We start from the raw sequence: 15,182 nt of genomic DNA, 5'->3' as shown, positions 1-15,182 counted from the left end.
GGAAGCTAGACAACTAGTTTTCACCCCCAGTGCGACAGCTAGAGCAATTTTGGGGTCCCCAACCCCAGCTCGTTCTATACTGCTATCAGGAGGGATGGCCCCACCAGGATCTGCCAACCTCCTGGAAGGAACTCTCCCCTTTTTCTTCTGTTCTTGATCCTCTCTCTTTTTTTTTTTTCAGGTACAATGTTATGACCGGCGGTCGTGGCCATCCGCGGTCGACCCAACTCACGTCATGTGCTGCCCTGCTCTCCTCTTTGGGTGAACACGTGGCTGTGGCTAGCTGCTGCTGCCGTATGCCATCTGCCTCCCGAGATACCTCATGGTGGCTGGGACGCCACCGACCTCCATGCCTCGTCCGGGCCTTCCTAGGCGCGCGCGCCACAGAGTCTCTCTTTAAAGACACTCTGGCGGGAACCTCAGGTGGGTCCCCGACTGATGACATCACAAGCTTGAGATTTATAAGCGCCTCCCTTGGTCTACGCTAAATCGACTTGGCAACTGGTGCTTGTTCCTGTCTCCTTGGACATGTGGTTCCTGCCTTGGAACTCTACCTGCGGTTCTGGACTCTGGCTCGGGTGCCCGCTCCTCGAGGCAGTGCCTACATCTCTACTCCAGTGACCTTGCTCCCGCTTCCCCGCTCCTCAGGGCAGTCTACGTCACTACTAAGACTCGACTCTGCGCTTCCTCGCTCCTCGGGGCAGCCCCTACGTCATCATATCAGACATTCTGTCACTTCGCTGTCCTGCCCCTCGGGACAGTCTCTGCATCTCTCCTCCAGAAGATCCAGTCTTCGCGCTACCCGCTCCTCAGGATCTGCCTGGTACTGCTCTGGTACTGCCTGGTACCTGCTCTGATACTTGTCTCATCAGTCCTGCCTGTGTACTGTGTCTCCTCTGAACTGTGCCCCTTGCGTCCCGCTCCTCAGGGCGCCTCACTGTACATCTCTGGGCTGGTACCTGCGATCACGTGGTAGTGACGCAGGATGTTCTCTCTCTATTGAACTACAGTTGTAGCCCCTGCTGCAGCTGACCTCGCCTCCCGATGGTGAGGACCTGTGGGGCTCCACCCCTCAGGCAGTATCAACATTCACCTCGGGCCAAGGGTCCACAAAACTGTTGTGTTTGTGGCATAATGTGGACTCTTGGTGGAAGTGGTGATGTCTCCTCCCACGGGGAGGGGCCCCGTGGGGAACCTAGACTCAATAGCAAGTGGACACAGAGGAAAGGAAGCTTTATTATACTGCTGTGATGAAGATAATACTTGTCCAAGGACAGACAGTGCTGTAGTCCAGCGATGTCAGAGTAAGGCTCTAGATAGTCTCAGTAGTAATGTAGTTGATGATCTCACCCAGATATAGCAAAGTTCCGGTAGTGTTCCGCAGCGCAGGATAGGCTGTGAACCTGAAGGGTGGAATGAGGAGAGCTTGGAGTGTTGTAGTACTCACAGGGTAGCAGCGATGATAGCTTCCTTCGGTAGTCGAGTGAAGAGAAGGACCCGTGGTCCGAAGTGCAGGATAGGCCCTCGAGGAGCAAGTACCTAGGAGCACCGAAGGGTACCTGGAATAAAGCAGACAAGACCCCCAAAGGACGGGTGTCCTGAAGGTTAGGCTGAATAACCCCCGAGGGGCGAGTAGAAGCGAGGGGGCCCCAAGGAGCGGGTACCCAGAGCTTCAGTAGGTAGCGAAATACCCCGGAGGGTAGTGAGGAATCCAAGTGAGCAGCTCAGAAGCTGTCAGAGTAGCAAAACTAAAGACCTTGCTAACTCGTTGTATTGGAGCGGAGCGGAGGTTTAAATACCCGGAGGTACTGATGTCATGCAGTGGGGCCGCCCCCGAGATTCCCGCCATGACTTGTTTGAGAACGTGGGCAGTGTGTGCGCGTGCATGCCCTAGGAGACCTCAGAAGCATGGCGTACGGGTATGCCCATGCTGGCTCGGAGATGCCGAGGGGTTCGGCAATCAGCAGCGGAAGCAGCCATCTTCCCAAAGGAGGAGGAGAAAGGTAAAAGAGAGGTGAGGCTGAGCGGTCGCAGCCATCTGCAACCAATGGACACAACAGAAACCCATGAATCCTAACATACAGAACTGCAGGTTTTGCACCACAAAAATCTGCTGGAGACAGAGAAATACTGAGGAGATGCAGGTGGCACACCAGGTTAAGAGGCGGTGCCTACAACACTTTCTCTATCTCCATCTGCTGGAAGGGAGGCAAAACCTAGGAGTCTGGAAGTCGCAAGGCAAGGAGCGTCTGGACTGGAATGAGGCAGGCTCAGCCCTCCACAGGACCTACACGCACCAATGAGACCCAGTAATGCAAAGCTGGTCTCAGAAGTAGCCCTCCAACCACTTGATAGCCCTTCTGGACCCGCCGCTTGGGAACGACGAGTGCGTGAGGCCAGATGGAGGCTGAGGACAGGAACAAGACGAGACATGGAACTTGGAACCAAAGACTCAGGATACAGAAGACTCAGTCGTAGACTAGGATACTCAGAGACTTGGACAAGGTTTCAGGTTATTCAGAAGACTCAGACATGGTTTAAGGTTATTCAGAAGACTCAGGCGAGGATTCAGGAGAAAGTACTGGGTGAGTGCTGCATTGCAGCGAGCCCTACACAGCCGCCCATGGCTGGTCGTGGACCATGCCAAAAGCGAAGCAGACTCCAGACGAGGCAGAGGAACTTGAAGCCAGGACATGACGAAGATTCAGGAGAGGCCTGCACCGAGGTATGCCCTACACAGCTGCCTGTGGCTGGTCGCGGACCACGCTGAAGCGTAGCAGGTTCTGGCAGAGTCTTGGGCATGGACGGTAACAGGCACAAGGAACTCCGAAGACCGGGACGGGATTCAAGACCCAGGATTCAGAAGCTGGCATTAAAACAGGAGTCTTCCGAAGGCTTGAGCTGCAGACGAGAAGGTAGGCCTTGTACCATGAGGCGCCCTACATAACCCCCCCCCCCCCCCCATGGACTGGTCATGGACCATGATAGTGGCACGCAAGGAAAGGTGAACAGACAAGGAACCTGGGAACTAGACGAAGAGCAGAGACGAGGAAGACGGATACAGGGCTGGAACATTGGACATCAGGAACATCAGGACATGGAACATCAGGATGACTGGACATCAGGACATCTGGAACAACAGGAACAAGCGACGAAGGAGCTCCGGCAAGGGACAAGACCAGGAACATCAAGATGAAAGAGACCAGGAAGATGGAGAACATGGAATGAAGATCCATCAAGACACAGGAAGACCACGGATGACCTGGACCAGAAGGAAGACCACAGACGCTGTGAAGACTGGATCCGAAGGCCCTAAGGAACTGAACCAGGGCCCTTTTTATAGGGATGGTCCGGGAAAGGATGGATGACATCATCAGTAAGGGCCGCGGGGCTTTTCCCGCCACTGGCCCTTTAAAAATTGAGGAGAGGCATGGCGGCACACTTAGAGAGGGGCAGGACCATGGACAGCATCAGCGGCGTCCATGCCACGAAGAGGAGCAGGCAGAAGCGGCCCTCTGCCGTGAAGAAGATGAAAGCATGCAGTGACAGAGACGGCTTCCCTGCCACTCGAGCAAGGACCCCAGAGGAGGCACTAGCCACGATGATGAAAGGAGGCATCAGGCGGGCTTGGCCTGCCTCGAGGGACAGGCAACAGCCGCGGCCTCTGGGCTGCGATGAAGGGCGGCGTTGCCGGTGGCCTGCCATTGGAAGGTAAGGGATTGCCTGTGGCTAGGCCCACAGGCAGAATCCCAACAGAACCCCAGGTACTCCCAGCATCTTCAATGTCTGAGAAATGAGATCCGGTAACTCATCTCCATGATAGAATCGCAACATAGTTCTATAAAGTTCCAATCGCGGAGGAATATCCCCATTCTCCAGGGAGTAAGGATTGGTCTCATCATCCGTGCCATCTAGATCTCTACCAGGAAAACCAGCTCCAGGCATACTCCAATGCTTACCCGCAGCACCAGGCATGTGGGATTTCACTGTCTTATGTGCCTAACTAGGTGCCCAGCTAAACGCTCAACTAGGCGCACAACCAAAATGCACATTCGGGGGCACAAGGCACGATCTGACGGAACTGAAGAGGGCAGTCTACAGCGCACAAAAAGTATGCGAAGGCACCGCCATGGCCTACCACACGGTGAACTAGCCAAGCCTTGGAATGAGGCCTAAACGCAAGGGCTGCTGAACCTGCCAGGCTGCTCCCTGACCCCCAAACACCACCGGAGGCAGGAATGGCCATCGGATCACTCGTCGAGCATGGAGATCAAGAGGGGGGGGGGGGGGGGCGGAAGAATCCCTACTGAACTCCCCTTCTCTTCCATCAAGAAATGTACTTTTTATTTTTAAAACTTTACGAGAGCTCCCGTCCTGGCTGAGTACAAGCATGGCCTCCAGCTGCAGGGGGAGAGGCTATATACCTTCACCGCCATGCTCGGTTTCCTGCACCCGCTTGCCTTTTTTTTTTTTTTTTTTTTAATAGTTAAGTCCACACCAGCTAAAACCCAGCTATCGGACCAAGGCACTCATCTGAGGGACCACAGAAATCACCTCAGGAATTCTCAACTGAGGGAGGGATCATAAGGTATCATCACAGGAGAATGGAGTGAATTAATTTCCTTCTTCTTTTCTCCTAAACTTTAAAACAATCCCCAGTAGGGAGATGCACATCTACCATCTGCTGAAGATGGAGACTACTTGTGGGCTGATGTCACTGCAGGGGTATACGTGTCCATCTACTGGTAGAGATGCATAACCCATTGGTTCTGGATTCATCTGTCTGGTCGCTAAGAAACTCAAAATTACGATAAGTTCCTATTTGAGTCCAAAGTTCTATCTCTTGCCCACAGCCTGTATCCTTGTCCCTTTGGGGTGGAGATTCCGCTGGGAGCTTCCAGATCTTGATGTTTCATTCCTTTCTGTTTGTTAAATTCTGTGACTTTTCTGGAGGGGGAAAAGTCTGATGTTTCCAATCTTGAACAAAATTCTCACTTTCCTGACTCCAACTTATGAGGAGGGGGTGGGAATAAAACCCATCACACTAACAAAAAGGGGAAAAATCCAATGTTCTCTAAGTCCAAAAATCCCACGCTGGGTAATGAAATCACTGGTCTTGCTTCCCCTAGAGAGTGCAAGGAAAGCTCACAGGTCTCCAGCCCCTGCTCTCTGGATTGGAGTTTGTCCATCTCCAAAGGTTACGGTTGTTCACCATAAATGAGAAAAAAATATCCAAAACGTGACCAAAATCTCCAAAAATCTCTATTTCTTACAGAAATGAGGCAGACCCTCTCAGACAAGGAGTGTAGTGATGAGGAATCTCTAAACAGAGGAAAAAACCCAAGTTGGGTTAGTTGGGTCAGCAGGGGAGAAAATGAAAACAGCTCTTGCTTCTCCCAGAGCTAACTCAAAATGACCACGCCCTCTATAAAAGTAGACCCCCCTAGTGCCCTCGGGATAGTCACAGTCAACTCATTGGAGACTGAAAATGGAATGGAAAATCCCACTAAGATATTACTAGTCCTGATGGTAATGGACCTAGGGTCATCTAGTGGCTGACTGAAGGCTTGGCCACACTATGGTCAGTAATAAACTCATCTAGTTGTATAAGTAACCATTTCTCAAGGATTTTAGTATGCTGGGTCAATGGTCAATCCAGGTCACAAATACCTGGCAGGATCACAAATAGTAGAGAGATCCCATGTTGCTAGAGCCAAGGGATAAGTAGTGGACTTTTCCTCCAGGACGTTGTCCAAAACTTTCTTAAACCCAGCTATGCTAACTGCCTTAACCACATCCTCCAGCAATCAGTTCCAGAGCTTGTATCTGAGTTCAAGAAAGCATGGGATAAATATAGGGGATCACTGAGGGAATGATAGGAATTATACTGCTAAATTAATTGGATGGCTGGGCAGACTATTTATTTAAAATCTTTTATATACCGCCTATTAAAGCCCGACTTTTCGATGGCCTGCGCATGTAAAATCTGGGGGATATGCACATGGCTGGGCTGTGCACGCGCAGAGCACATTTTAAAAATGGCCTGGCTACACACATATCTCCCGATATGGGCAGAAGTGCCGGGACAGGACTTACCGTATTTGCTGGCGCATATAGTCGGGGAGCGATTCTGCAGGTCCTATGCGCCGGTAATCAAAATTACTAACAGCGTCCGGTGGGGGGGGGGGGGGAAGAAGTGTTGCGCCGCCTGATTTGGGGAGCGATTCTGCAGGTCCTATGCGCCGGTAACGCTCCCCAATTGGCCGGTGTTGGGCAAGCCCCCTTTGCTCAGCACCAGCCAATCGGGCGGCGCACCCTCGCTCCCCGACGCCACCATGACACTCCCCCCCCCCCCAACCGGATGCTGTTAGTAATCAAAATAGTTCTTACTATTAAAATGTTTTGGGGTTTTTTACAGCCTTTAATATACCACCACGCCCGAGGAAACGGCCTTTGGAAGAGTTGATTGTGGTTGCCCAGTAAAACACTCTTGAGATGTTGATAGTCTTTCTTGCAAAACACTCCCCCCACACCGGACGCTGTTAGTCATTTTGAGCCGGTAATCAAAATTACTAACAGCGTCTGATGGGGGTGGGGGGAGTAGCGCGGTGGTGCGCCGCCCGATTGGCCGGTGCTGGGAAAAGGCGGCTTGCCGAAGCGCTTTCCCCAAGCATTTAGTGTATAAGGAGAAATAACAGCTAGAGAGAGAGGGAGACAGCACAGGCTGATCCTTTGGAAACAAGTAAGCTTTTTCCAAAGATTGAAGCCTCTTTTATATCCAAAAGATTTTAGAATAGTTTTACAAGCTCTTGTTCTGTCAAAATTAGATTACTGCAATTTGATCTTTTTAGGCCTACTAGCGAATGTTTCAAGACATTTACAATTATTACAGAACTCAGCGGCCAGACTTTTGGCTGGAACTAGACGATCTGATCATATTACGCCAATATTAAAGGAACTTCATTGGTTGCCTGTTAAATATAGGTTGCAGCATAAAGTCCTATCGCTAATTCATAAAACCCTCTACGATGAAAAGATAGAATGGTTAACATCATCATTACATTTTCATATCCCATCAAGAATCACAAGATCAGCAGGCACAGGGATGTTACCCACACCTTCCCCTAAAATTGCTCATCTAAATAATGTTAGAGAAAGGGCTATTTCCATCACCGGGCCCCAACTGTGGAACTCCCTGCCCCAGGAATTAAGGATGGAATCAGACATTAAAATATTTAAAAAAGGCATAAAAACAATGCTATTCAAACAAGCCTTCCAAGAGTTTTAGCTAATGATTATATACCCCCTGTAATATAAATATTTAGTTGACTGTATTATCTCTGCTCTTACTGTTCTGCTTCTTTACCTGTTTAAATGTTATGATTAATTAGTTTACTATTTTATCTGTTATTAGTCTATTATGAAACTTTGTATTTTCTTCTTTTCATTTTGGAAATGCAAATATTTGTAAATGAATATTTGTTAACTTATGTAAACCGATTTGATATGTTCTCATGAAACATCGGTATATAAAAGTAAATAAATAAATACATATGTAGCAATTGTTATTATCTACCATTACTACTTCTGTATGATCTGATTTTATTTGTTCAATCCTCCTATTGCTCAAATAAACTTACTTTCCTAAGTACCTGGAACCATGATGTACTGAATCAAAGTTTGTGTATGGCTGTCTGTGCAGGGAATACGCTTCTGGGTTCAAGCCCCCAGGTATAATTCCAGTAATTGTGTGTTTATACTGGGTAAGCCCCCGAGGTAGTCCTGTGTGCATGCAGACGATAAGCCCTTCACGTACCCCCAGAGTAAGATTAGCCCTCCCCAGGTCAAAGCCCCTGAGCTGAATGCCAGTGTGCATGGTCTGAATCCAGAACATACCCCAGATCCTTTTTCTTGATCTAGCCCTCTCCTCCACTCTCTGATAACTTTCATACTAAATGTGTCACCAACACATTTTTCATTAGGATAAAAGCTAAACAACTTTTATTCTGCTATTTGAGAGCTAGGCATATTTGGGTTTGTCACAGCTGCTTCTAATATGCCATTATGTTTGCATCTGCTACAGCTTTTTACATGAAAATGAGAACATTGAAAACAAAGATGATAGTCTTTTAAGTAGCATATGATTAAAACTGTTCACTTAGGGGTAGATTTTAAAAAGCATTTACTCGAGCAAAACTGGTTTTTGCTCGAGTAAATACACTTTACTCAAGTAAGTGGGCTTTTCAAAATTGCTACAATATATGCCATTGAATTGTCCATAGGATTTACTCAAGTAAGTGCACTTTACTCGAGTAAATAGCTTTTGAAAATTGCTACGATAGTATGTCACATTTACATGTGTAACTCCTTTGAAAATGACCCCCTTAGTGTTAAGACATATGTTCTCCTCGTGTGAGGGAGTGTCTCTGGAAACCTACTTAATCCGTGCTGGAGCAGGTAGTTAGTTAGTTAGTTAGTTAGTTAGTTAGTTATTTATTTATTTATTTATTTATAGTTTTTATATACCGATCTTCTTACATCATATGCAAATCAAATCGGTTTACAGAGAACAGTTGAATAAGCTTGCTTGGGGGCAATTACATATAATGAGGAACTTTTTTGAATAACATTTTGAAGAACTTTTTGAGTAACAGTTAAACATAAGAGAAAAAATATATACATAAGAGAAGAAATATATACATGACAAAAAACAAAAGTCTTATATGTCTAAAAATCTTAACGTTTTAGATTGAGCTTTTTTAAATAGCATTTAAAAGAAGAAATAGATGACCAAAAAAACAATGTCTAGAATATATGGTATTATGCAATATTCCTAATTCCTAATTGTACAGAAGTCTTAACGAGAAGTTGTTAACAGGAGTCTTAGGTGGTTAACTTCTGCCTGATTAATTCGAAAACGAAAGTTGATAATGAACAGGGTGGAGTGGAATGGGTAGGGCAGGGGTGAGGGGGTGGGTGGAATTGCATTTAAGGGGGGAGTGAAGAATAAAGGGTGGAGGGAAGGTGGGGTTATATAATTAGATAGATATAATTAGATAATTATATTTATATAATTTTTATTTATATTTATATATTATAATTATATAATTAATAGATATAATTAGATAGATATAATTAGGTAGTTAGCTAGAGACGGTGGGTGGATCCCCAGAGAACAGGAGTAAGAGTTTGGGCTCAGCTGGGAACAGAGAGGCCCTGGGATTCCTACAAGAATGAGAATACAAGAGTAGAGGTGCGGGCGCGTCCTGCACTGCTATAATAACATGGGACACAAGCGCGCGAAGCAAGCAGGCTGGGGGAGGGAAGACGGGCCATAGAACATGGGCGGGAAAGCAGGGGCTGGGGGAAGGGCTTTAGCGGTTAGGAGCTAAGTTTGAAAAGGAAGAACGTCATTGGTGGAGATGAGGTGACTTAGGACAGGGCTGCCTGCAGAATCACCAAGGCAGAGCGGAGGCAGGGCGCTAGATCTGTTGTGGCCGCGCCGATTTTTCAAATTTAGCAGCAGCTTCCTCATCAAGGAGAATGAGGAGAGGGCGAGACCATGGCGGCAAATGCGAGCCCCGCCGAGATTGGTCCTTGAAACATGGACGGCGATCCCCAGTAGTTGCCCAATTCACCGAGCCCACTTCCCAGAGTGGCTCTCGCCCCTCCCCCAGCACTCGCCAGCCTCCCCTGGTCGCAGTGAGTTCAGGGGAAAGCGGCCCAGAAGCGGGGCCCAATGAGGGGAGGTATTTTCTGTCAGCTGGTGGGCCCAAGTCCTCAGACACCCCCGCTGGACTTGTCCCTTAGCGCGTTGGGCAGCAAATTCCCTCCTTCCCCGCGGCCTGATCCCAGGCCTCCTGCTGGTTCCCCCGCACCTGGAGGTAGCTGTCCAGTGGGTGCTCACCATGATCCGGTCCCTGCGGAAACTCATCCAGAACAACGGGTTAGAAGGGCAGAGGGTGGAGCGGGTGACGGAACACGAAGGAAGTCATTAGAGAGAGGCCACGCGGGCTGAAGGGGACCTCAGCCAGCGCCAGCTGACGGGGGCAGCTGCCTCCGGCAGCAGAGCGATGTGACAGAGTAAGGACGGTCCGAGGAAGGAGTCGGTTTCCCCATAGAGTTGTTTTCAGAGAGACCTGCTCCAAAGACGGGCATAAGGAGGACATGAGACCTGAGTGCGGGCGTATGCCTAGTGATCATAGCGGGAGCGAGTGCCATAACAGGAGAGGAGGCGGGGAGGCAGAGATTGGGATCATTCCTCCCAGCGGAGGGCCAGGTTTCGGAGGATGAGCGGCATGGTACCTGGTTCCAGCGGAGGGGAAGTAGGGGCTTGCGCTCCAGCACATGCAGCGAGGGTTGGCAGGGAGGAGATTATTTGCCATCATAGTAATAAGGTAGGAGAGATGAACTCAAGAGACAGCGGGTGGAGGGCTGGTGCCAGTATGAGGAAGGATGCTGTGGCTGGTGCATTTTTTGTGGCAGGTTTGGACGAGGAGAAGTCTCCAAGCACATCTAGGAAGGAGGCCTGGAGGGAGAAGACACCGGGGCGAATTAGTAACCAAGAGAGAAGAAGGTCGGAGTGCCACGGCAGCAGCGCAGGGGAATCAGTGTCTGGCAGCTTGCCCAAAGCGGCAGAAGGTAAAGACGGGGTAGCCCTTCAAAAGGATAGCAAGAGGATGGCTAAGCGAAAGAGGGTGGTGGATAGCTCCAGTTCCGATAGCAGCCCTTCTTCAACATCTTCTTCTGATAACAGTAATATTGGCCAGTTACAGAGCAATAGTGGGTTTGGACCCAGCCAGGACATGGGGCACCCTGCTTTGGCATCCTTAACAGAGCTATGGGAAGGGGTACCCAAGAAATTAAGGAAGAGAATACGAAGAAGAAAATATGTCAGTATTTTCTGATTGTTAGAGGGCAGGAAGGGAGGCAAAAAAGGGCGCAAGAAGGGAAAAAAGAGGAAACACACCGAGAATACAGAGTCGAAGTTATCCAAAAATATCCTCAACTGGGTGCGTGGTTTCCTTAGGTTAGCAAGCGTGGTAGGGCATTATCAACCAGGGCTTTATGGGGTGCTCCTGGCCTATGGTGACAGTATAATTGGAGCTTTTAAGGATTACGAAGGTTGGGCATGGCTCAATTATGATTAGAAGTTCAGGGACAAAATGGCAGGGAATAAGTCAATGTCATGGGGTACGCAAGATATCAACCTATGGCTCACACAGATGACCAACAAGAGTGCCGGGAGCGGCAAGCCTAGTTCGGGTGCATACACTGGGGCGGGAGCAGGGGTTGGCTTGGGAGGAGGCACTGACTGTGCCCTCTGCAGCTCAGCGTCCAGTATCAAAGGGAATGGAGGACAGAGAGGGGCAGTGGGGGAGGGGGGGTTTCGGATATTTGTTGGAGATTTAACAAAGCCACACGCTTATTCCTGGAATGCAAGTTCCGGCACGCGTGCTCAGCATGCAATGGTGCACATCCGGTACTCAAATGCAACCAGGCACAGGTACAAACTGGGGCCAAAGGCAGCGGCCTGGCCAAGTGCCTGACTTAGAAAAAGGGGCTGGGAGCAGGGGGTATTGTCCTTCAGTGAGTTGGGGAAGAGTTCAATGCTTAAAAAATAAATCATCCTCGGGGGCAAGATGGTGGCGTGAACAGGTTACGTGAACGCTGAGCTCCGATTTCTGCAATTAAGATTTCTGAAATAATGCCTGTGAAAAGGAAGGGAAAGCTCAGTGTCTTTCCTTCGGACCCGGAGCTAACGACTCAGCGATTGATAATATCTTACGTACCTGTGAAGGAGATTGAAACAGAGGTGAAACCCCCGCTGCAGGAACTAGCGGTGGGGCGCTGGTTTCGCTGGGGGAAATTATGCTCAGCCCCCCGGATCCTCAAAAGCCCGCGATAGCAGCTCTCCCTGACCTCTCTCAGGCAGCTGGGTCACTGAGCTCTGATGTGGCTCAGGCAGACCCAACGGAAGGAAGCCAGAGAGTAGGAGCAGCTGTGACTTCGATACAGACCTCGGAGGAGCAGGAAACAACAGGAGCAGAGGGATTGGCCTCGGCCCCCCCAGAGTCAACTCCGATCCGGGAGAGAGAGAAGGAAGTATCGGAGAGACCAGCTGCTGGAACTGGGAGGAATTTGCTGGCTGGAATTTCACCTCTGCTGGAAGTGGATGAGTTCTCCCAGCGTTCCCGCTTCCAAATGCCGTTAAAGCCAGCTACAATCACGCCAGATGCTATATGGGACCTAGTGACTACATTAGGGAACCTTCTGGGTGGAATTAATGATAAAATGGATGTCTTTGCTCAGAAGATTGACTCACATGATGCACAGATAGAAGAAATAAGGCCGCGAATGGAGACGGTGGAAGCAGAGTTGGTGAGGAATCAGGAATATATGGCCAAGATGGTGAAAGAGTTCAACGCTGTATCACGCAAGCTGGAACATTTGGAAAACCACTCGAGACACCTGAACTTAAGATTTATAAACTTCCCTAAGATTGTGGATGAACTTCCTTATGTGTCATTGAGAAAATATTTCTCGGAGGTTTTGAAATTTCAGGAGGGAGAAATCCCTTCAGTTAATAAGCTTTTTTACTTACCAGTTTCTGCTAAAAACCGAGAAATCTCTCAAAATGTTGCAGATAAAGGGAATCGTACTAAATTTTTGGAAGACTCCACGTCTGAATTCTATGAATGTGCTACGTTAATGGTACCATTTATTACTGAGAGGGATGTTAGTGAAATAATGAAAAGATATTTTAGGAATATGGAAGTGCCCTTTAGGGGCATACAGATTCGTAATTATCAAGATTTTGCCCTGGTAACAGAAGAGAGGAGACGAGAATTTTTAGTATTAAGAGCTCAGGAAGTCTCCTTGGGGTTCTCATTTGTGTTAAAATATCCCTGTAAGTGCGTAATTAAGTCTTGAACAGAATGCTTTATTTTCTTCTATCCGGAGCAATTAAAATCTTTCCTTAATGCTAGGAGGGCTGTTATAACCCCCCATTAAATAGTCCTAGAGTCAGGATCATAAAGTAATAAAACTCCTATTTTTGTCACATTAATGCCTTAATGTTTAAGAAGTTTGTTCTAGTAAGTCTCCAATTATTTTTGTGCCCTCAGGTCTACATTTCTTTAAGGGGAGCTGCAACTGTTCTGTAATTTGATAAAAGTGAAAATTATTTTCTTATTATGTATTGATCTTGCATATCCATTTTCTTTTAGTAAGATGTTGTCTTGCTGTAATGTTAAATCAGAAAAATAAAATTAAAATAAATAAATAAATTGATACATTAAATATATTCAGATTCAGTATTAATGTAGTCCCCTAGCTGGTAGCAGGGGAGGGAGGTGCAGGGTAGCAGAGGCATAGCCCTTACCAAACCTGGGGATATACAGGAAAGGTAGGAGTCCACAGGGTTCATTATAGGAGATAGGGTGTACTTGGCGATGGGTTTAGAACCTAGGGACAGGAGTACCGGGAGGGGTAGTGGGTTAAAGGCCTTGCAGTCCATAGATCTTATCAAGTAGGGGGCGCATAGGGAGGCCATGTATGGGATGCTGTTTTGTTTCGTTGCAATGGAAGGTGTTCCGGAAGAGCGTAACAAGAGCAATATGCGTGGCAATATAGTTCCTATAATACCCAGCAAGACAGGGAAAGCCGAGGAGTGGGCATTGATCTAGAGCTCGGTGGCGCCAGCCACTTGGATGGCCTATATCAAAGGCATCACTGTGGTGTCCGGTTTCCTCCAGCACTATGGTTGGGTCGGGGAACCAGTGCAAGAGTTTGCCAGAGTTTCAGGTTTGGCTATTGGAAGGAAAGGCAGGGACGCGCGGGTTCTACAGTTCTCATTCCTTCAGAATTGGAGCGGCGACATCTGCAGCAGAGGCAGGTATGTCGGAGGTCGGGATAAAAAGCATTGGGCGTTGGAAGTCCAATGCATTTTGTTCTTACGTAAGATATTAAGTCAAGGTATGGTCTTGCACGCAAAAAAAAAATAAAAAATTGTTGTTAACACTGTGTTTTGTGTTTCAGAGCTTTTTGGGTACGGCGTTTCGAAGGATGTGCCTGGATCGTGGGCCATTCCTATGTACACAGGGCGCAGAGAAGAGCGCTGAAACGCCCGTATGAGGAACATCTGGAGCTTGATCGGGCGGGTTGGCGTCTGGCTTGGTTCAGCAAGAGGGGTATGGGTTGGGACGACCTCTTGCCTTTCCTGTGGGAGAGATTCGACATGTGGGGCATGCCCAATCTTTTGCTCATTCACTTGGGGGGGTAATGACATTGGATCCAAGTCCTGTAAGGAATTACTGACGTGTATGAAAAAGGATCTGTCCCAAACAGAATTACTCGTCATCTCTAATCAGCCTGAACGTTTCACTCTCCCCATGCGACAGAACACTCCCCAAAATACCACCACAGCCCGCTCTCAGACCCAGTTTGTAAGACACCTGGGCGTCTTTATAGATCAGTACCTAAGTTTTAAACCCCACATCAAAGCTCTCCTAAAGGGAGGCTTCTATAAACTCAACATCCTAAAAAAACTCAAACCCCTCCTCCACCCCCACGATTTCCGCACAGTCGTTCAGACCACCATGCTCACGAAACTAGACTATTGCAACTGCCTGCTACTAGGACTCTCGGCCTCTACCAACAAACCCCTTCAGATTCTACAAAATTCCATGGCTAGAATCATAACCGGTACGCGTAAAAGGGACCACATCACCCCTACACTAAAGGACCTACATTGGCTGCCCATATCATTCCGCTCACAAAACAAAACCCTCACCATCCTTCACAACTCCCTACATAAACAACCACATTTGGCTTGATGAAATGCCTCGTTACCGCTCCTCGGACCGCCCCACAAGAACAACCCACACAGGCACCCTCCACACCCCATCCCTCAAAACAGCACATTCAGCCAACACCAGAGGGAGAGCCTTCTCCGTCGCTGGCCCCACCCTATGGAACTCCCTCCCCGCCCTCCTACGCCAAGAGACATCCTTTCACAATTTCAAGAAAGGTGTCAAGACATGGCTTTTCCGTCAGGCATACCCTGACGCAAACCAAACGTAATATCCCCCCCCCCCATCTCCAACCTCCGACCACCTCCAGCTCCCCCCTGCTCGACCCTACACCCCCTGCTCCCCCCCCCCCTCTCAGTTCTTCCTGGC

The 15,182-nt window shown here is 48.5% G+C and overlaps 2 protein-coding genes across 5 annotated transcripts in view; one reads left to right on the top strand and one right to left on the bottom strand.

Annotated features, from left to right (window-relative positions):
* The window catches only part of LOC115076010 (sialic acid-binding Ig-like lectin 9), a 123,693-nt gene that overhangs the window by 93,834 nt on the left and 14,677 nt on the right, over nucleotides 1–15,182 (bottom strand). The window contains exon 1 of one of the 3 annotated variants that reach the window (XM_029577058.1): nucleotides 9,908–10,035. The exons of the other annotated variants lie outside the window; for them this stretch is intronic. The gene's annotated coding sequence lies outside the window, so the exon portion shown is untranslated. Of the gene's footprint in view, nucleotides 1–9,907; nucleotides 10,036–15,182 lie in introns of those variants that run through there. 3 annotated transcript variants of the gene reach the window in all.
* LOC115076011 lies at nucleotides 10,183–14,939 on the top strand. 2 transcript variants are annotated; one of them, XM_029577060.1, is made up of 2 exons: nucleotides 10,183–10,641; nucleotides 14,041–14,939. In XM_029577060.1, exons 1-2 carry the CDS (start codon nucleotides 10,290–10,292, stop codon nucleotides 14,121–14,123), a joined length of 435 nt encoding a protein of 144 aa, XP_029432920.1. In that variant the 5' UTR covers nucleotides 10,183–10,289; the 3' UTR covers nucleotides 14,124–14,939. The 2 variants fall into 2 exon arrangements, 1 of the variants encoding a protein (XP_029432920.1); XR_003852670.1 differs by lacking the exon at nucleotides 10,183–10,641 and adding an exon at nucleotides 11,417–13,897.

This window comes from Rhinatrema bivittatum, chromosome 14, assembly GCF_901001135.1.
Source record: "Rhinatrema bivittatum chromosome 14, aRhiBiv1.1, whole genome shotgun sequence".
NCBI lineage: Eukaryota > Metazoa > Chordata > Amphibia > Gymnophiona > Rhinatrematidae > Rhinatrema > Rhinatrema bivittatum.
The sequence above is the reverse complement of the archived record's forward strand: the minus strand, read 5'-3'. Positions and strand labels throughout refer to the sequence as shown.